The 22074-nt window shown below is 37.8% G+C and overlaps 1 protein-coding gene across 1 annotated transcript in view; it reads left to right on the plus strand.

The window, feature by feature from the left end:
* The first annotated feature begins 7136 nt into the window (after positions 1-7136).
* tp53bp2a (tumor protein p53 binding protein, 2a) overlaps positions 7137-22074 on the plus strand; it is a 32662-nt gene continuing 17724 nt past the window's right edge. Inside the window, exons 1-5 of the mRNA XM_056760869.1 lie at positions 7137-7538; positions 12190-12337; positions 16249-16362; positions 18992-19059; positions 20303-20410. Coding sequence (XP_056616847.1) covers positions 7530-7538; positions 12190-12337; positions 16249-16362; positions 18992-19059; positions 20303-20410 — 447 coding nt within the window. The 5' untranslated portion in view covers positions 7137-7529. The remainder of the gene's footprint in view (positions 7539-12189; positions 12338-16248; positions 16363-18991; positions 19060-20302; positions 20411-22074) is intronic.

Here is a 22074-nt window from a genome sequence, read left to right on the forward strand (position 1 = left end):
TTTCTATTACCTTTCTGTCTCTTGCAGGAATGTGTCTTGCAGAGCCTCACTTATGACGAATATTTAAATTGCATTCTTGCTCCGATACACGATAACAGACAGATGTACAGAGTATTTTTTTGTGTAATTTCAATGGAATTAGTCATTAAATGAAATATTTCCTACTTATTTGAAACGAGCATTAATGAAACCCTTTCTCTAACAAAAGCCTGAAATCTAACAACATATGAAGCAAAAACTGGTTGTGCAAAAACTACTGAAAGAGATTGTACGAATTCATACACTGTTAAAAATTGCTGTTATTTTGCGTCTAAATTTTAACAGTATGATCCATTTATGGCCAAAAGAGTAATAGATTCAAATGAACTGAACAATTGCTGTTTTATTTACTTTTCATGGTGACATCGTAACAAAGGCAGTCCTTTCACTGCACCCAGACCTCAAATTATCTTCCAACATCTGATGTCTCTCTTTTCTGAGAACCAGGAAGGCCTGATCCTTTCGCAAATGTCAGTACATTTTTTGTTTATTTTCTGTTACATTGTAATTGTTCTGACAACCAAAACAGACCTCGTTTTGAAATTTAAAGATCCCATTCCCCGAAATTCTTTAAATCATCCTGGGTTGGAACAACAGGAGAATGATAACAAAATATAGATTTCTAGGGTAAGTTATTCCTTTAATCAATGTTTTAATGTTTAATTATGTCTCAGGGAAGAAGGATTGGTTATTGAAGTTACTGCTAGCACTTCAGAGAAATTAAGAAGAAGATTAGCCTATTGGCTCCTGGGATATTGGTGGTTCATAGGCCCCTGAGTAATGATGACTGAACCACACAGACATTATTTGTTAAAGGATTACACTAATTTCCTCATTGTTTCCAGAATGATTCATTGTAAAGCAAAAATGGGACACCACAGTTGTAAGTGATAGAAGAGTAATTGCGATGGCAATGCAGCAGTAGATTATAACTAGTCATGTGAGAAATATACCACCATGAATTTATCACCATAATTTTTGTTCATTTTCTCTGTTACCTTTTAATTTAAGACTTAATAATTTGGAACAGCTCATGTATTATATAAACACACACAGTTGTAAGAAAAAGTAAGTGAACAACTCACAGACACAGACACGCCGGTCCACTTGAAAATGCGAGTCAGTGTCACGCTTTGCCTCCTCTATAAAAGAGTTGGAATGCAATGCAATACTTTTTTTGCTGTGTGTTTTAATAAATGTCCGCGGCTGACTTCTATTTGCTTGTTGCATGTGTTTTAATCGTGAGGAGGTGGGTATGCTTAGGGTAGAAGTGGAGTTAAGTGCTCTAAAATCTCTAATATTTTATGGGCAGTTTCATCTTAAAAACATAAACAAACTTAACTGCACATGTGCGCTTTTGTGACCCCAACTCAACTTCCGGTACACATTCACAATCAATAGAGCGCCTGTAGATGATTTCTGATAACAAGCAAAAGAAACTGAGGAGAACCGTTACTTGACTAAACTTGTCTCTCCAATTTTTAGAATTTAGACTGCGATACCAAAGTCAACCGCTAGAGGTCAGAATACAATACAGTTTGTTTAAATGCAACCAAACTACAGGACCCATTCAACAAATTGTTTATTTAATAAAATGAGCACAACAAAATTCAACAAATCATTTATTGGCGTGATACTGGGTTGCAACGAGCCATAGTCAATTTCTTGGTTTTCAACTTAAAGAGATATTCCATTCCATTCCATTTTCTACCGCTTATCCGAACTACCTCGGGTCACGGGGAGCCTGCGCCTATCTCAGGAGTCATCGGGCATCAAGGCAGGATACACCCTGGAAGGAGTGCCAACCCATCGCAGGGCACACACACTCACTCATTCACTCACGCACTCACACCCTACGGACAATTTTTACTTAAAGGGATAGTTCACCCAAAAATCATCATCTACTCACCCTTAGATTGCTCCAAACATGTATACATGTCTTTGTTCTGCTGGACACACAAGAAGATATCTGGAAGAATGTCAAATTTGTAACTATTGTAACCAATGCAAGTGAATGGGGGGGGGGGGGCTCTTAACAACATTCTTTTGTTTTCTGCGGAAGAAAGTCCTACAGGTTTAAAATGACAAGAGGGTGTGAAATGATGACAATATTTTAATTTTGAAGATTAACTACTCCTTTAAGAACATCAGGAGAGCAATTCACACCAGATGTCCTAAGAAAATAGATGAGCTGAAGCAGTTTTGTGAAGACAAATGGTCCAAAATGACTCCTGGACCTGTCTGCAGGTCTAGAGGAAGCGCTTGCTTCAGGCTTTTGTTACCAAAGGTGGTTCAACCATTGATTAAAGCGCTGGTTCACTCACTTTTTCACTTTGTATATTTAATGGGTGTGCTCAATAAAGACATGAAAGATCATGTCTATTTGTGTTTTATCAGCTTAGAAATACTGTGTTTCTTGATATTTGTGACTTTGTTGAAAGATTAGATCACCTTTCATGACCAGTTTAAGTAGAAACCAGGAAAAATACAATGGTTCATAATTTTTTTGTGTAACTATATAGCACGCACACATGTCTGGTTTATTATTAACATTTACATTTATTAATTTGGCAGACGCTTGTATCCAAAGCGACTTACATTGCATTAGATTACTGTATATATATTTTTTAATTCTCAGTATGTGCCATCCCTGGGATTGAACCAATGACCCTGCCGTTGCTAGCACTATGCTCTAACCACTGAGCTACAGGAAAGCAAGAGGAAAGCAGTGTACAAACTGTATATTTTATCTCCTACCCCTTTACCTAAAGTTCAATAGAAAACCTTTTACATTTTTAAATGTATCAAAAAATATGTTTTTCTACGATTTATAAGCATTTTTGCCCATGTGGAACTAAATTTTGGTAACACGTCATGAGTAGGTGTGTACACTCACTCACTCACTCAAACACGCACACACTCACACACAAAGACATGATCCTGCCCTTCTTGTGGTTGTTTTTCTAGTTGGAGTACCTATAGACCCATGGCCGACATCACGCTTACGTCAGGGCACTAGCTGGAGGCAAAACAAAGAGAAAACTGGAGGCCAATACAAACAAGCACAGATCCGGCTACATAAGGAGTTTGAATATTTACATTTACATTTAGACATTTGGCAGACACTTTTATCCAAAGCGACTTACATTGCTTTATCCTATACATTTTACAGAGGTATTTGCAATCCTCTGGGATCGAACCCACAACCTTGCTCTTACCACTAAGCTACAGGAAAGCTGAATATAATCTTGTTGTGTTGTTTCGTGCCACAATTGAAAGAAAACATGATATGCATGAAACATTGATATTTTAACACATACCTGCTGCCAGTGCTAAACTAAACACTGACAATAGCTGTAGTTAAACACAATAAACTGAGCGGACTGGACATTAACGATCATCAAAAATGGCTGCATTTCACTTCATAATACTTAAGATTAAAACTATTTTTTTTTGGTGTGTATTATGATTTGGGTTTTTGTCTAAAAACATCTCACATATGCCCAAATCAGAGACTGGGGAAAAAGGTTATTTTTTCACTTAGCATTGACTTGAATGCATAGGGTATGTTAGCTAACTTGTTTAGCAGTTAACTATCGGCCAGAAACTAAACATAAAGTTTGTCATCCCATTTTCTTTAGTTGTCACAAGTGCATTAGTATAAAGGAAGAGGGAACAGTAAAAGGCTCTTTTTATTTGTCATGATTCTGCCTCATCATGTCATGTCTTTCTTGGTTTTGTGGCAGAATCATGGCAGGAGCCCTTGTTTAATGTGGAGAGAGGCATTTTGACCCTTTTGGCGTTCCATATGCTCCCTCTGGTCTTGTCTCTGTTCCCGCCGTCTTCTCTCTTCATTATTGATTGTTAATAAGTTCATGCCCCTCACCTGTCCCCTCTTGATTTGCTCCCCTTTATAATGCCCTCGTGTCTATTGTCATGTGCTCATTCGTTTTGCTTGTTTGCCTAGTTTTTTCATGCCCATGTCGTGTTGGTTTACCTAACATTGCCAGATTGGAATTCCATGCCTTTTACCTTATTGTCATGTTATTTATTTTAGGCTTGTCATCATCGTTACATGGTAAGTTTTACTTATCCCCTAACACCACCTAAAATATGTATGACTTCTTTTGATATCAGGTTGTAAATATTTAAATGTACATACACAAGGTTTGTGTATTAAAAGTGGTTCTGAGTGACATAAAAAAGGGGAAATTCATGTCCATGAACACGAATCAAATTTCGTGCCTATGCCACGAACTGCCTTAAAACTGGGTTGCATTTACTATACTCATACTTTTCACTCACCTTATTGTCAGGTCTCAATGTTACATCTAGCGTTGCACCATGCTTTGTAAGTCATACTTACAGGTTGTTTACTTGCTCTCTTGCCTCTTGGATATTACTGTATGCTGGATTTACCTACTATACCTGTTGGATTTTATGGTCTGTATGATATACTTGCCTTCTGTATCCTGTTATCTTACCTGCCTTACCTGTTCAAGCCTATCTGTACTGTTGCACTGCTTGACAATGACATAAGTTAATTGTCACCTCACTCTGTGGTTCGTCTCCTCTACTCTGTTTAACACCTGTGTGGTGTGCTTCTCAGAAGGAGAATATTTGTGCTATTTGTATTACATTTGGGTCACTTGCTCATTTTCTTTATTTTTAATTTTCCCACAATTTAGAATAAAAGTTACCACATGAAACTACATGCAACAGAACAATTAATCTTTACTGTAGTCTCCCTTTGTCTAATTTGCATAAAAGTTATCTTGTAATTTTATCAGGCAGGTTCCTGATGTCTCTGGACCCTGAAATGCATTTTATTGAAGAAGTTTCTATCTATTCTAGGCTTATTTGCATTTTCTTTATTTATGGTCATCTAATTAAAAAAAGATTAAAAAAAAATAATTCATTAAAAAAATAATTATTGTTATAAATTATGCTGGCAAAATGATAGTGTTGTAAAACTAAGAAGTTTTTAAGATCATTTCAGTCAATTCACCCTTGACTTCAATCCCCTTTTCACATTTACCATTACAGTTGGAGCTTTCTTTTGCGGTTTTGTTTTTCACAATTAAAAACGTGCTGCTATCATCTGGCATACTTATTGAAAAATGTATGCCAGTATAATAGTATCTTTTGTAGACAAGTTTGTAAGAGTTCACATTGAACTGCAGGCTTCTTTCAGACTTGACTTTTAAGTTTGTTGGGATGGCATTAGGATGAGTGAATGAAAAGAGAACTTTCATTTTTGGCCAAACTTTTCCTTCAGGAGATATTCTTTACTGCATTCGCAAAAGTTCAGTGGCCTGTTCATTTAAACCAGAACTAGCAATGTTACAAAAACACCTGCGTTGTGTAAATGTGCATACCACAAAAAGCAAAGCTGAAAGGACATGCCATTCTGTGTGTGAATCATCTGGAAACAGTTCCTCGCTGCCAAGTCAAAAGAATAGGCAGAAAGTGGTACTCTCACAAGCACAAGGGAATTTGAAGTGCAGGGAATGCATAGGTGGGAAGCTAGACAGTGGAAATTTCGCCAGATTCCATGCATATGCTCTGAGACTCAATGCACAAAATATTACCGTAAACCATTAGGGCGCTGTGGGATTCAAAAGCATCGTCAAAAGTGTTCTGTTGCCATGGCAACAGACTGGGGTGCAACTAAACTCATGATGCAGACTCTTCTTTCCCCAGTGTTGGTTGGTTAGAGCGCTGTAGACAAGGGTCATTCTGCTTATGTCCAGAGCTTTCTGACTCCTAACCATAGACAGCTGTCTTTGGGGGGAATCAGAAAGCTCTCGGTCCTCATGAGGTCCTGGGGTTATCATTTGACTTCAGGGTTTGTGTTGTATGTGTGTATGCGTGTGTGTTCGTGAAAAGGAGATTTTGACAATGAACATGAAGGCCTATAGAGGGTATGGACGTGTCGTCACTTTACCACGAGAACACCACGTGATCACACTGGAGCGTGCCCTCCTGGGTACACTCAGGAAAATGTCTGCCTACCATATCAGGCAACGCGATTCCGCGCAACATTTCAGTATCCTAGAACACCTGATTCCTATGTATGTTGTAGAGATGTCATAAGGAAACCATCGAGTCCTGCTGCTTGTAATTTCAGCAATTAATTGCGTGTGTTATTCGCGGTTTCTTTATTTCTCCTATTCTGCTAAGCCATTTATTTTTTGCCTGGCGCTCAAGGGGGGCTTTTGCTGGTGTGTGCACGTGGGAAAGTAACATCTATGCACACACATGTCCCGCATCTCCAAAGGCCCAAGGGTTGTTCTTATCGAGACCAACTGGCATCTTTTATGGCCTCTTCTTAACTTCCTGGATCTATCTGAAGGCTCCATGAATCACGTGACGCTCCAGCGTTTTGGACTTCCGTTGGCAGAACTCTCTCTCCCAATGGCTCTGCTGAATTCTTGAAGTTCTTTGATTTGATTGGTCACAGCTTGGCTCTGTAAACAGTAACTCCTGCCTTCTTACACTTGAAATCGGTGTAAAGAGCATGCAGTGTTATTTGGCCTTGTGCATTAGATGGTGGACAATAACAATAGCATTATTGTACGTAATGCATCTTTAAACGTAATGAATGCTTTAAAGCTCTTCTCTATTTTGCAGAAAGTGTGTCAGCTGACAGCCTCACAGCTTGCGAAGAGAAATAGCAGATGTTCTTAAGCCCCCTGAAAGAAAGTGACCATTCCCAATCCATCAGTACAGTAGTAGAGACTGAAATACCTTAATTGGATGTGTCAGATGAGGGAAACATTAAACACGTGCTGTACATACAAGTGACTAAGTATGTGACAGAGAAGATCATTATTTTGTGTCATTTTGAGAGAAAATGCTTGGTTTTATCATTCAAGTCACCAAATAAATGTAAAAAAAAAGCTACAGTTGTTGCTAGGTGCTTTTTAAAGCAAAAAATATGCTAAATGTTGTAACAAAATTGCTAACTGTAAACATTGGATTAGGTCTCTTCTGATGGTTCATAATGTACAGCCTCCCTCTACTGGACACATGAGGAATGACAGGGGCGTGCGGCGGGACCTACTGCTGCTCCATGTTTACAGGATTCCCGAAGTCATAGAAGGCGGAGAAAAACACGGAAATGACTCGGAGAAGAAACAGACGAACGTAATATGAGCTAGCCTACGAGGAATTCGGTCGACTCTGAATGGTTTTTTATCAAATTAAAAAACGTGTAAATCTGTTTGTGGGCAAATAAAACAGTATTCGGCATTTATGGTCCACGTTATCGGTTGAGGTTCATTCACAAACACTTTTCCGCCGGAAGGAAAAGTTTTGGAAGGCCAAACGTTGAACGCTTTTTTGTTTGTTTAAAAGACAAATACGTATTTTTGGCCAATGTCGACCATGTTTTCACTGTTTTAGTCAATATATATTATAGCTGCACGTATACGAAGCTTTTTGTGTGAACGAAAGGCAGCGCAAGCGGTAAAGAAAAACGAGACAAAATGATGCCGGTGAGTAAACTTTTCTTTAAACGCACAGAACAAAAATGCGACAAGAGTTTTAATATCAAACTAGATGAAATATTTTACCTAAGCTATTGTGACAAGATGTGATGGTTATATGTTATTTTTGTATAGTGTTTCAGGCACATTCTTGTTTGTTTGTGAGGTATTGTTGTGTTTCAATAAAGCTTATCACTGTGGTTTAGCAGTTCAAATACAAAGGTTTCTTATCGATTATTAAATCTGTCACAAGCGCGCTGGAGTATTTATGTTGTGTAGTTTTACAATAAACACTAACGTCAGGTGAATTTATGCTTGTTTAATGTTAAGTTTACGTTTGGCCTGTTGCTTTCGAACTTGTTCGTGTTTTTGTGTGAACAGTGTGACGCTAAATGTGAAGTTGACTTCATTTGCTTGGCTATGAATGAAGTGAGAGATAGACAATGAAAACGATATAATCTGCACAGTTACGTAAAATCTAGTAGATTATGTCCTGGCTGTGACGTTTTGCGTAACATTGGGTCATATCAACCCCCTGACTGGATTGCTCATGACGTCATTAAGGAGGTTTTATACTTCGGAGTCGTTCCTACGCCGTAGGCAACGCGCCGTTTTGGTTTATTCTGCGTTTTTGTCTGCGTGGACAGGGAATGGCCACTAGGCGTCAGTGTCCACAGGCGTGTTGTTTGTGTAACTAACGGCTGGGCAACACATACTCGTGTGCAGTACGTATGCGGTGCGCGTGTGCAGTACAGATCCCTTATTCGCCCTTGTGCTTTCACACATACTACGTTTGTAGCGCGCTAGCGGTCCGTGTCTTCTGTGTGATTCCATCAACAATGGATATTTCTGATATATGATAACTTGAAACAGAAGTTTTTAAAAAGGTTTTATGAAACGCTCTATTTTTCATCATTGTGATTCTTTGTTTTATTTTTTGTTCGAGTGGTTGATAGATATATTTATTTACATTTAATTTAGTCATTTAGCAGACGCTTTTATCCAAAGTGACTTACAAAGAGTTTAGGGAGCAATAAGCGACAGGTCTTACCCGAGCAATAATACAATAGGTGCTAATACAAAGTTACTGGTTTCAACAAAAGCTAGACCACTACCTGTTGAGAGGAAGATACAGGGTATAGTGTTTATATCTAACAGCATCCACCGTAAACTTCCACGGTGTATCCAGATTAAAAAACATGATTTTGTATAAAGTGTAGGACAACACAGAAATACAATTATAAACCTTTTCAACCTGCGTTTCAACCTTTACAACCTATAAACCTCTATCTCAATAATTAGCCACGTGTTATCCATCGAGCTGCCATCTTGTTCTTTCTGGACCACTGGCTGCTTGTCACTATTTGCATAGAAGCACCTTCCTCACGCAAGATAAACACTATAGGATATTTGTACTACACAACATTTTAAACAGTTTAGTTGTTTTTACAACCCCTGGGGTGTATTCCAGAAAGCTGGTTATGTGACATAACCGGTTAAGCTTAAGGGTTAGTTAGCTGATAACCAAAACTTCCGGTTGCAAAAACGGAGATAACTTTCAGGGTATGAAAGTAACCATAGCAACCAACTCTCTGAATATAACCTGCTCTGTGGAAGCACAGATTACGTATAATATATTATAATTTACAGCAATATTACAATTACATTTCAAATCTCAGCCATCGCAATTTAGCATTCACAACAATTTTTTTATTAACTTTATTATTTAACCTTTTCAAATTAAATCATCTTTAAATAAATTAATGTAAGATGTTAATGTTAAACTTTATGTATTTATATTGAATACTATATAAACTTTAAAATAGGTTTATTAAAACATCTCCAAATATCACTGGATGAATATACACATCTTGCAATTTCCAACAGTAAATGGATGTTAATAGTGAAGTACTTTAACTCCTAGAGAATGCATATCATTTCTCTTGTCCACTTACTATGCAATATTTGATGCATTAGGTCAAAGATATTTGTGGCCTAATGGTTAGAGAGCCAGATTTAAAACTCAAAGGTTGCATGTTCAATTCCCAAGCTGGCAGGTTTCCAAGGCTTTATTAGGTGACCCCCAATGGGTTCACCTATAGCATACTGTTCACATATTCAAATTCTTATTATAATTTTATATCCATTTACATAAAAAATATATACAAAATTTGACTTAAGATTTTCATACTGACTGTATTACTTAAAAATGTCTTTCTGATCCTCCCTAATGATCTACCCTAACCCTATCCCTAGCCTCCTACAGTTTAGTATTGAAAGGCCTTTCTCCATATTACAATGAGCCTTTCAGGATAGGCTGTTTCCATATCTTTTAACATTTGGAAAGCCATGGCCCATTAGCAAACAAAGTCAAAAGAAACAAACAAAAAATTGAAAGTTTTTGAAGTATTTGAAAGGGATATATAAAGGCTACGTGATCATTATGTATATTTGATAGGGCCTAACATTTTAAACACCTACCTCATGTCCCATTAGACCTTCATCCTCTGCTGTAAATTAATTATTATTCATAGTGTTGTGTACTGAAAAGCATTACACATTTTTTTTCCAAAATGATGACAAATGTATTGGTAGAATTAAAAGAGCCTCCATTAACATGACTACATCAGCAACTGTTGCAAATAAAGCTGATACAAGGCAAAATCAGTTTTCTGAAAACAAAATAAAGGAAGATTTTTTTAAGAAACATACAGAGAAGGAACAAAAAGAGCTTTAATACTGCCTTCAAAACTACAAATGTGCTCAAATACATATACACAACACAATTTTGGTGAAAACCCATGGTAAACACGTTAAAATTACAGTTACAAACATCTCAACAAATCTACAGTTAATGTTAAAAAGATAGCCATGATGAGTTTATATTTTCAATATTATAGTATAAAAATAGCGCATATATTTAAAATATTTATATATTTAAATAAATAATTAATTTATAGCGTTTTTATAGTTTTATAAACACATAACTTCATTTAATTTATGATTTTTATCCCGTACTATATACACTGATGCAAGATTTAAGTCTTCTGTGAAAAAAACACTGATTTATAACATTGTATTATAGTCAAAAACTTTAAGCTTCACAGCGGTTTCCATGGTGACTCGTGAAATCTGTGATCCATTGACAATGTCCTCATGTTGTCTCTTTAAGCGTTAACTCTGGGTATCTCTCTGGAGGTTGATCATACTTACTCTTCTCAGGTGTTTTAGAACAGACATTCCCAGAGTAAGCAAGGTTTGGGTTAATTAACCGAGAGTTCAGGGTTTAGTAACCCTGCTTTCTGGAATACACCCCTGGTAACTGTTTTGCTTTTATTGCTTAATTAAACAATTAACATAAGTAAAAAAGTAAGGCCTAGTAAACTTCATTTAAATGCATTTCTGTGTCAATTCCTGTTCATTTTGAGCATGATACGTGTGCTATCACTTTAAAACACTCCGTGCTGTACAGCATAAATAGACTCGATGTGTAAACGATCGCTGCACTGACGCTCCGCATCTGCAACGGACGTTCTGCACCGCACACGCATGTTGTTTGAATGATCTAATCCGTTAACATGGATAAGTAAAAAAAATACGGACCGCCTACACACTGCACTGTATGTGTGGCCTGGCCATAAGACAAGAGCCATAGAAGAAGTGGTTCGTTGTGTACGCTGTCTGAAGCATTAAGCAGTAAAAGCGAAAAATACTTTTGATTCTTGTTGTTACATACAGAAGAACACGTAATGTATTTATATAATTTGTTTGGAAATGCATATGAGTAAACCCGACGCTATCACAGTATTTTGTCCTGAGGGGGGGACACAACTGCATTTAATCCTTGAATTTCAAGTCAAGACTTTCTTCACAAACACCTGATTATGAATGGAAACTTCAAAGTGGCAGTGGTCACCGGACAAGAAGCACAGCGTCAGGTCTACATCACGCGTCAGACGTGTACCTATACATTCACGTGCTCGACCAGGTTCCAAGTTTACTCCCGACGCAGGATGGATTCGAGTTAAAAACATGTGGCTCCTCAAAGTCAAACAATTAATTTCCTGTGGCTCAGTGGTTAGAGCAAGCCACTAGCAACGCCAAGGTCATGGGTTTGATCCCATGGGATGCACATAGTCTGAAACAAATGTATAGTATAATGCAATTAAAGTCGGTTTGGATAAAAGCGTCTGCCAAATGCATAAATGTAAATCAAAAATGAAACCTAACAGTAAGCAGGATGCATCTAGCGTGCCATCCTTCAGGAGTTTTTGTGAAAACTCTTTTTCAGCTTCACATCTGCCCTCTGCTATCTCGCACAGAATTACGTCAACATCTACAATTTATTGTTTATATTGCGGGAAGATTAATTCCTATCACATTTCTACTGGTATATCGCAAAAGATATGAAATCGCCCGCCCATCCCTCCTAGAGAGTAATTCATTACGGAATTTTTATTTTTGTGTGAACTATCCCTTTAAATTATGTATTTCCTTTTGATGTCAAAAAGCTGTCAGGTCTTAATGTCTTGTCACTAAACATGTGAGCATTTCTTCTGTATTTGTGAATGCATCATTTTTTTGCTAGCACTGAATATAAGGTTGTTTTTTCTTCATTGTTTTCCATTGCATGCTCAACCTCTAACTTTGTCTTTTTCAGATGTTCCTAACCGTGTACCTAAGTAACAATGACCAGCATTTCACAGAGGTGCCCATCACCCCTGAGACAGTGTGTCGTGATGTCATAGAGCTGTGCAAGGAACCCGGCCAGGTCAATTGTCATCTTACTGAATTGTGGCGAGGCTCAGGTGAGAACTTGTTGTAGATAAGATGAAGAATGTTATATGGTGTACATTCAGGCAGATTTAACCTGTGTCTTTTGATAGTATTTAAAGAGTTAAAGCAGCAGAGAATTCAGATATATTTTTACAATGGACAAGATGAAAATGTTGTGTCCTTCCACTGTTTTCTTCTTCAGGTTTTTTCTGAAAGGGAAAAGCATAAAATACAGTTGGGGACAAAAATATTAGCCCCCTTGGTATATATCAAGACGTTTGAATCGACTGGAGATGTTGAAAATCTATAGTAAACAGCTGGTTCTCATGTCTGTTCGAAGCGACATATATGTCTTGCCGATAGATCTGCTTGTTGGGGGTGTTTTGTTTCTATCTATCTGTTAATCTTCATGTGTGTAGATATATGCATGTCCGCTGATGCAACAGTTTAAATCTTTTCATATATGTTCTATGTGCAGTTCCTCACAGGCTCACAGCAGTATGATGTGTATGTAATAGCAGGAGCAAGTCTCGGTACATGCTCTGCTACAGCAGCAAGACTAAACACATTAATACTGTCACGTACATTACAATGCTAAACACTCAGAGTTGTCATGACAAACTTAAATAAGTACATTCCATTAGTATTTCCCTTGTTATGAAGAAACCACCTTTTAATTATTTTTTAAATAAAAGGTAGATTTGAGATTTATAGATATATATATATATATATATTTGAGATTACCAATTCCCTGGGGATGAGCTGTTTGTTTAGAAGAGGTCTGATAGGAGCCAGTTTGAACGTTTTTGGAACATATCCTATGAATTACTGGAGTTGGTCCTTAGGGAGCGCTTTAACTCTCTCGTTGCTGAAATGTTCCACTCTGTGCCGATCCAGTCCAGCACTACGTAAATGGTTACAATTTTCACCACAGGGCTGATAACAGAACTTCTAGAATGTAAACACAAATGCGTCACTGGACTTGAAAAACATTTGTTTCTATTGGTACCCACCAGCTACAGCCATTAACCAGCTAAGTTAACTCGATTTTCTATTTTAATAATGATCTGTTTTGGCTACAGAGAGAAACTGGCATCTAGGTGTAAGCAGAGTTGGGCAAGTTACATTACAAAATTTAATATTTTATATATTAATAGTTACTGTCATTTTAAAGTAATTAGTTATACTATAATATTACTGTTTCTGAATTGTGATGCATTACACTACTTTTGCGTTACTTTTATAAAAATTAGGATGGGCATTTTTCAATAATTTCATATTTGAGCTCTTAAAAAACAAATATTCGCTTATTTAAATTAAGTTAATAAAGACGTAGTTTTTTTGTTTTTATTTAGTCACAGTTTCACATCAAGCTTATAATTCCTTCTTCACCACAACAGACCGGTACAGCGACCGCATTACTGCAGAAGCTGCACCGATCCGTCTGTCAATCTCCCGTTCCATCCTTCCCTCACTCGTGAACAAGACCCCCAGATACTTGAACTCCTCCACTTGAGGCAGGAACTCTCCACCAACCTGAAGTGAGCAGGCCACCCTTTTCCGACTTAGAACCATGGCCTCAGATTTGGAGGTGCTGATTCTCATCCCCGCCGCTTCACACTCGGCTGCAAACCTTCCCAGTGCATGCTGAAGGTCATGGTCTGATGGAGCCAGCACGACGACATCATCCACAAAGAGCAGAGATGAAATCGTGTGTGTAACACATCTCCATAAAATGGACAGGAAGGAGTCGGGAACCGGAAGACATTCAAAACATTTAATAAAGTAATATAACACCTGGCGGCCCCTCACGGACGACCGCCGGCGAACAAAACATAAATATAAATACAAATACAAACATAACACAAGTTCGGGCCTGGTCCTCTCTCTTCGACGGTCCGGTCGCTCGTTCCTTTTATATGCTCCCTATCTCCTACGTGATTCGAGCCCGGTGTGCACACAGCTGCCGCTAATTCACAATTACTCACCGGACTCGAACCACGGTCTCGCCCCGCCTACTCTACTACAGTGTGGTCCCCAAACCCGACTCCCTCCGGCCCCTGGCTGCGCCTAGAAATTCTGTCCATAAAAATTATGAACAGAACCGGCGACAAAGAGGCACCCCTGCCGGAGTCCAACCCGCACCGGGAACAAGTCTGACTTACTGCCGGCAATGCGAACCAAGCTTTGAGCGAACCAACACATGTGGATTGGTTGGGCAAACTCCCATGAACCCTCCAGCCCCCTGGAGAGGGTATAGACCTGGTCCAGTGTTCCACGACCGGGACGAAAACCACACTGTTCCTCCTGAGGTTCTACCATCGGCCGAATTCTCCTCTCCAGTACCCTGGCATAGTACCCTATAGTACCCCTAATTTTCGAATGATTATTGCTGATCGAATATTCGAATATTCGTGCACATCCCTAATCAAAATAACCACAGAAGTATGACTACCCTGCTGACAAAAAATCAATAGAAACCATCACAGAAATGTTTATGGTTTCCATTAAAACACTTTTATTTAAAAAAAATAATTAAAATGATTCCCTTTTGTACAAAATAATTTAAATAGTAAAAATTATTCCTTTTTGTATTGTGTTTTGGGGAATTTATTTTGAGTAGTGTTTAATGGTCTTATCAATAGAACCATGTTGGTTAAACAAACTGTCTGCGAAACTAATGCCATGTTAAAACACAACCTCCTTACTTTCGTTTCGTTTCTATCCTTTTTTAGAATCTGTTGCAGTCATCACAACCGATGTCTATTTCCTGTTGCTCAAGGAAATAGACAGGAAATAGACATAGCATTTTAATCACAGATTTTTTCTCTGGTGATGGAATGTCTGGTGGACCGGTGTTGGTAAATAATAAAAATTGGGGTGAAAATGTGTTGTTTTAACTATGACTGAAACGATTAGTCGATATTGTCGACAACGTCGACAGTAAAATATTGTCGACAAATATTCTTGTTGTCGAGTAGTCGTTTGATTACATGACTTAATTTAAGGGCCTGCAATATCACAATTTGACCGCTACGTTTCTGTAGCGCTAGAGTGTAATGCAGTCTTCCTGAATGCTATCGCAGTAGAAGGACACACAGCAAGAATTAGGGCGGAGTATAAACGAATGTGAACAAGGAAAGTTTGGGAAAGATTTACCAAATTGAAATAAAAAATGCGGTTGTGTGCAATTCATGCAAGGCGGAACTTGCCTTTCACGGCAGCACAACCCTGCTGGGATCTAGAATGATTTAGATCAGCATGTTATTGTTCATATCAGAGGGCTCTATCAACTTACATCTTACATTTTGCTTTTTCGATTTATCAGAATTATATTGTATCGACCGAAATGAAGAAATATATTTCAATATCAGTTTTGGCCATATCGTCCACTCTAGCCCTATGCCATACAGTAAAAGAGAATCATATATAAATCATTTGTGATCTCCCAGTGCCTTATTGCGTTGCGTGATTCATTTACAAAATGCCTTTTTTGTTTTACATTTTGTAACATAATTGGACAAGCTCAGTGCTCACTTGTTTCGCAATGTTTTTGGAATGTGTGCAAATGAAGGTGGGTTACATCAAAAGAGGCCAAATAAAGGACGTGAAGCGAGATCTGTCTTCCAAGGTTCCTTCAAATCAAGATGTCTTTTGACACTTGATGATGTTGCAGCAGAGATAAGCAGCCTTCCGTTTAAAGCACCCAACTTTGGTTAATGTCCATCTCACGAACAGCTGTATTGGCATTAACTAATATTGTCAAAAATGAATAACTGCTGAAAGTCTATATTGTTAATTCTTAGTTCATGTTAGCAAGCGCTTTGTTAACTGTATTGTAAAATGTTACAATCCTGCTTTGTGTTACAAACCACTGTTTCCAAAGCAACAATGTCATGCTCCTTTAGAAATGCATAAATATATTGTGTTCTTGTGTGTGCAGAACGAACGATAAGTGAGACTGAGAAGATGTTGGATCTGTTGCTGCAGTGGGGACAGGCGAGGTCTGATGTGGGATTCTTTCTGCGCAATGATAGAACACCCAGTTCACAGTCAGGTGAGCTGACAAATTGCACAACAATAATTCAGTCCACTGGGAAGACCGTCCTTTCCAACAGTGATTGTACGGTAACTTATATTTACGAATGACTTCTTAGGGCTGGATGTGCTTTTTGGAGCTTCAAAATTTGGACCCCATGAAATGGCATCACCAGAGACTAGAAAGAGCCAGGATATTATTTAATATAACTTAGCATAGAAAGTACAGTAATGGCAAAAAATGATGTCACTCTTTGCACAAACATTATCGATAGAAGAAAAAAATGCAGCTTTTGTTCTGACTAAATGAAATCATGTTAGTGACGCATTACTTCAATCCTTTTAGATATTGGAGCCAAATCCCTGCTGATATTAACAGAGCTGTCGCTTTCCCTTTTTGGCAGCAGTCTCTTTGCAGCTCGAGGTCTTTGATTACATTTGAGATGTTTAAATAACATTATATTAAAACATTCCAGATTAAACCCTGCCATCTACATGACATTTTAATTCTAAAGCAGCGACTAGCAATGGTGCGATCTCATTCATTTCAATAGTGGCTAAGCGACATCTGGAGACACGGCAACCAGGTTACGCAAATTATTATTATAACTCCACTGTTATTGTAAGTCAGAGTAAGATAAAACAATCGTGTTTAACACTGATCTGTCTATGTATTTGCTTAAAGGGGTCATATAACACATCTAAAACTAATATTATGGTTTGTTTTAGATGTAATACAATGTTTATACATGATTTAAGGTTATAAAAAACGCTGTATTTTCCACATACCATGCATGTTTGTATCTCCTCTTTTCTCCGCCTCTCTGAAATGTGCTTTAAACAAAGCTCATCGCTCTGAGAAACAACTTCTGTTCTGATTGGCCTGTTAACCAGTGCGTAGTGATTGGTGGAATACTGCAAGTATGTGATGGAAATGTAACGCCTCTTACCATATTTGGAACATCAGGTTCCTCTTCAATTGTACTGAGGTAGATTTGTGGGGGTGTGGTTACAAGAGGTGTTTCAGGCAGGTCTGGGTGAGCATTCGCTTTTATTTAGAATGCATCTTTTGTTCACACACTTTCATTTCTGCCATTTTACATGTCTAATACATGCATGGGCAATTTATAACACACCAAACACACAGAAAAACACATTTTCGCGCCATATGACCCCTTTAATATGATTTCTGTTTATTTTTAACAAACATATATGTTATGGATTGTAGCTTTAATTTAATACTGCTTGAACAAGTTTTTTCCCCAAAAAATTGAACATTCCACAGCAAAGAATAATAACTGAATTTACAAGAATAGTCCAGTTCAACAGTTTACATGTGCCTGATTCTTAATACTGTGGTTTTACTAGGATGGTCAATGACTGTTTTTTGTTTTGTGATAGTCATTTAAAAGTTTTTTTTGTCTGAGCCATTCAGAAAAATCCTTCTGGCATTGCAAGTTCTTTGCTTTTTTGAGGCAGTAATAAAGCGCATGCGTCTCTCTCTCTCTCTCTCTCTCTCTATTTCTCTCTCTCTCTGCGCTGGTTGCTGCTTGATCGTATCCGGAGTTGGGTTTTCTGGTATTTCCGTCCTAAAAACATTTTATACATTTTGACTGTTCTTTACACGAAAGCTGCATTTTGGGGGAGAATTTTTGGAAAAAGACAGCGTTATGGTATCTTTGCAAACTCTCAGGTGTGGTTCTCCAAGAACGATGAGGTCATATGCATGCAAATTGTTTGTCAGTCTGTAGGCATGCGCAAGTATTCCCTAAACAATAATGGCGGCCTCCATGCTGAATTTGTTCTGCATGAGATACAAACTCTCATTTCTCCAGCAAAAAGCAGATTTACTGCACCACTACGACCTGCAGTGACATAGTATTTATATACACAAACTATAACAGTGTATGCGTATGTGAACAAGCATGTACTGTTTCTTTACAGCGCAACATCAGCATCCACTGGCATGCAAATACAGCCTAATAAGGGCCAGCTTGAAAGTTTTAGGAATACATCCTATTAATTTCATTAATTTCATTCATTATATTAAGAATAGGATTTATGATTTCAGGAAGTATTCCTTTTAGTAAAATAGTCGGTATTGGACCCGGCATACATGTTGTCAATTTAGATGATTAAATCATTTTCCACACTTCCTTGCTTACTATACTGAATGATTTCAGATGCTCTTTAAATGGATTATAGACAGATTATAGACAGTGGATTATAGACAGATTATAGACAGATTATAGAATGAAGCATAAAGTTATAGGATTGTAGTTTTCGCTCTGATTTTGTTTGCAAAGAAGTTAACACTGGATATAAAAGCCAAGCACTTCATCACAATTAGCACTCCAAGAGTACCCCATCCAGGAGTACTCCTGGCTTATAAAAAGCACTCTTTATTGCGTTTTTGAAATTTTGTGTATTGTGTACCACTTTCTAAAAACATTAGAAGAACTAAGGAGCTTTGTGTAGTGATGCTTTGGACAGAGAACAAAACACTTCAAGCACACTGCTTCAAGCAATGTTGTGTTTTATATAGCAGTGGGCTACAGCCCCAGAAGTTTCCCCAAAAGGTTGACAGCTTTTTTCTGAAGTTTATTTTTCTACAAACTACTGTTGCTGAGAAGAGGTTTGTTTTTCAGATTCCAGAAGCTGGAATCAGAAAAGGAACGTTGTGACGAAACCTGTAGACAAGCATACAGAGAATGGGGTGAGTCTGGCTACATTTAAAATATGGAACATAATTCAAGTGTTGTGTGACACATTACATGAGCCAGAAGTACCTCTGCTGACTTGTTTTTGTTAATTCTGTAATTTTTGGAAAAATCTGTGGAATTCAACATCACTTCTAAACTAAAACTTATCTCCATTATTATTTAATGCCTTTCTACTATTAATTTTCCGTAAATAAAGCTGGAAAAATACTTCCTGTCTCTGTAAAATGCATTTAACTGCAGATGACAGCAAATTTCATTCTGTTCAATTTTTAAGTTTTGTGAATTGTTGTAATAACTCTGAATACACCGAACCAAATTAGTACACTTCATTTGATCAAAATATTTACATAATATATATTGGACAAAAAACCCAAGATTTTATGATTTTGTCGTGTATGTATTATTTTGTGTAATAATCAAGGAAGTTTGCTGCCGTAACATGGTCGCAGCAGACGCAGTGTTATCACGCAGCACACGTGGAAATAGGCTATCTTCAGTCAACATTTCTAGCTTGGGACTAATTTCAGGCGCTGTGTGAAATCACTGCGCCTGCTGCGGACATGTTACGGCACCAAACATCCTTGATTATAACGCTGGAATGGGAATATAGTTACTAATCAAATCACTCTAGAAAATCACATCTTTTGATTTCCGCCAGTTTTAGCACACAACATAAGTACAGTAGAGTTAAGTTTTAAATCTTTGGTCATTTTTGAACGCGATGCTACTGGTCTTATTGGATTCAATTATCTATGCTAAGCTATGCTAAAAGTGCTATCGCCACATTCCAAAACCGTAAAACTCAACTTATTAACTCTTGGGGATTTCGAAAATGTTAATATTTCCCCCAAAAATGTAATGTTCCTTTAAGCTAACCCCTGTCCGGGAAACCACCCCAGTTTAAATATAACTTAAACAACTTAATGAGAGCATTCACCTTTAGTTGGCAAGGATGGATTTAAAACAATTCATTGCTGTCTCAGGTAGTTGACCGAGACTGGTGACGTTTCCTGAACTCCTTCGCGGTTAGTTTCATTTCTAGACATGTCATATTGAATATTTTTTGCTATAATCAACTAAAATCCCTTACAGTTAACAGCACATGCTACTCCTGCTTAAAAACTGGCGGTGTGTGTATACTTGTCAATGTCATCTTTGGAATTTTCTGCGGGCAGGGATTGTGTGTGGCCCTGCACTTTACACAGGGTTAATGGTAGTTTTTGTGATGGTGAGCAGGTGAGAAGCAGCAGCCCATGGATGGACATGACTGTGGCAGAGCTCCAAGAGATGGCTGCCAGACAACAGCAGCAGATCGACAAACAGCAGCAAGTCTTATCCTCTAAGGTACTGAGAAACATACAGATACCACTAAGCATTTAAAAATGAAATGAAAAGAATATTTATTACACTTACACTGGCAGGAGCTGCTATCCAAAGCCACTTACAGAGCATTTAAAAGGCCAGTTCACCCCAAAATGAAAATTTGCTGTTTATTTACTCACCCTTCCAATATGTTAGGAGATTTTTTTCTACAGTAGAGCAATAAAGACATTAAGCAGAAACCGCAGTGCAGCGTGATTCATATAATTCAAGTGAATGGGTACAATCTAGTGGGGGGCATAGATTAATTTTTTAATCTAGATTAATCTAGATTAATCTTGGAATTATTAAAATGGCTAATTTGAATTCTGCCGAAGGCATTCAAAATATGTGTGCTACCCAAATAATGACTAAAAGTAAGTCTTTGAGAACGGATGTTCCAGGGGCTCATCTCCTGTTTCCAAAATGCATCACAAACTGCTAGAGAAAGCTTTTCTACTATGATAATTGGTGATGAAAATAAATTATGTTCAATCAGATGTACTTGTGTTTACTTCCGCATTAGCTAAGGGATGCTTTGCGTTTAGGTGGTACTTGAGACTGGAAGCGCTCCTACAGTACATTTACATTTAGTCATTTAGCAGACACTTTTATCCAAAGCGACTTACAAAGAGTGAGGGAGCAACAAGCGATATGTCATACAGGAGCCATAATACATTAGATCTCAATACAAAGTTACTGGTTTCAACTAAAGCTAGACCACTACCTGTTGAAAGTTTTTTTTTTTTAAACCAATTCCGCATTGCACAAGGTGCAAACAACCTTAGTCTTGTCGATGTTTCCATTGGGAAGCTTCTTAAAGAAAAAAATTCCCTGAAGCAACCCGCGGCTTCAAAGCTGCATCCATGTTAGCACGTCACGCTTGATGCGGTAATTTCACAGTAACGTTATGTTGTGTTCAGAACAAACGCGAATGGCGCGTCAAGCGCGAGTGATTTACATGTTAAGTCAATGCAAAGACGCGATAGACCTACTTGCGGCGCGAATCGCGCGAATGAAGCCCTGGTCATGAGATGATGAGGCGGCGCGAATGACGCGAATTGCGCGAATCACGCAAGTTGAAAAATCTCGTTATCGCCCGGTACAGTACAATTCAGCTAGATATACATCCGCGCTAAAATATCAAGGGGAAAGTCATCATAGCTTGCGTAGTATAGACCCAGCTCCCAACCCAACTTTGAGAATAGATTAACGGCAAAAAAAAAATTATCGCGCGATAAGAGTCTCACGTTAACGCAGCACGTTAATGCCGTTAACGGCCCACCACTAGTACAATCACTTTGTAAATTCATCATGTAGATATATTCGATACTAAAGTGATCACCACGGCTCCTGGAGACATGGTAAATCTATTGTTTTTTGCAAAAACTGAATGATATTTACAATAGTTGTAGCATTAATGCACAGCCGTTGCCGAAAATCCTGAGAATAAGCATACGTCAATGTTTCATGTTAATTTAAGCATTTACTTATACTTTATTACAATGAAACGTTATCACTGTTAACATAAGTTAGTGTACCATGAACTAACATAAATAAACGTTTAGTCCTGAACTAACATTGAAGGGGATTAATAAATGCTGAAAAACTAAATTTTTCATTGTTAGCGAATGCATTTACTAATGTAC

This window comes from Triplophysa dalaica, chromosome 11 (genome assembly GCF_015846415.1).
Source record: "Triplophysa dalaica isolate WHDGS20190420 chromosome 11, ASM1584641v1, whole genome shotgun sequence".
Classification (NCBI taxonomy): Eukaryota; Metazoa; Chordata; class Actinopteri; order Cypriniformes; family Nemacheilidae; genus Triplophysa; species Triplophysa dalaica.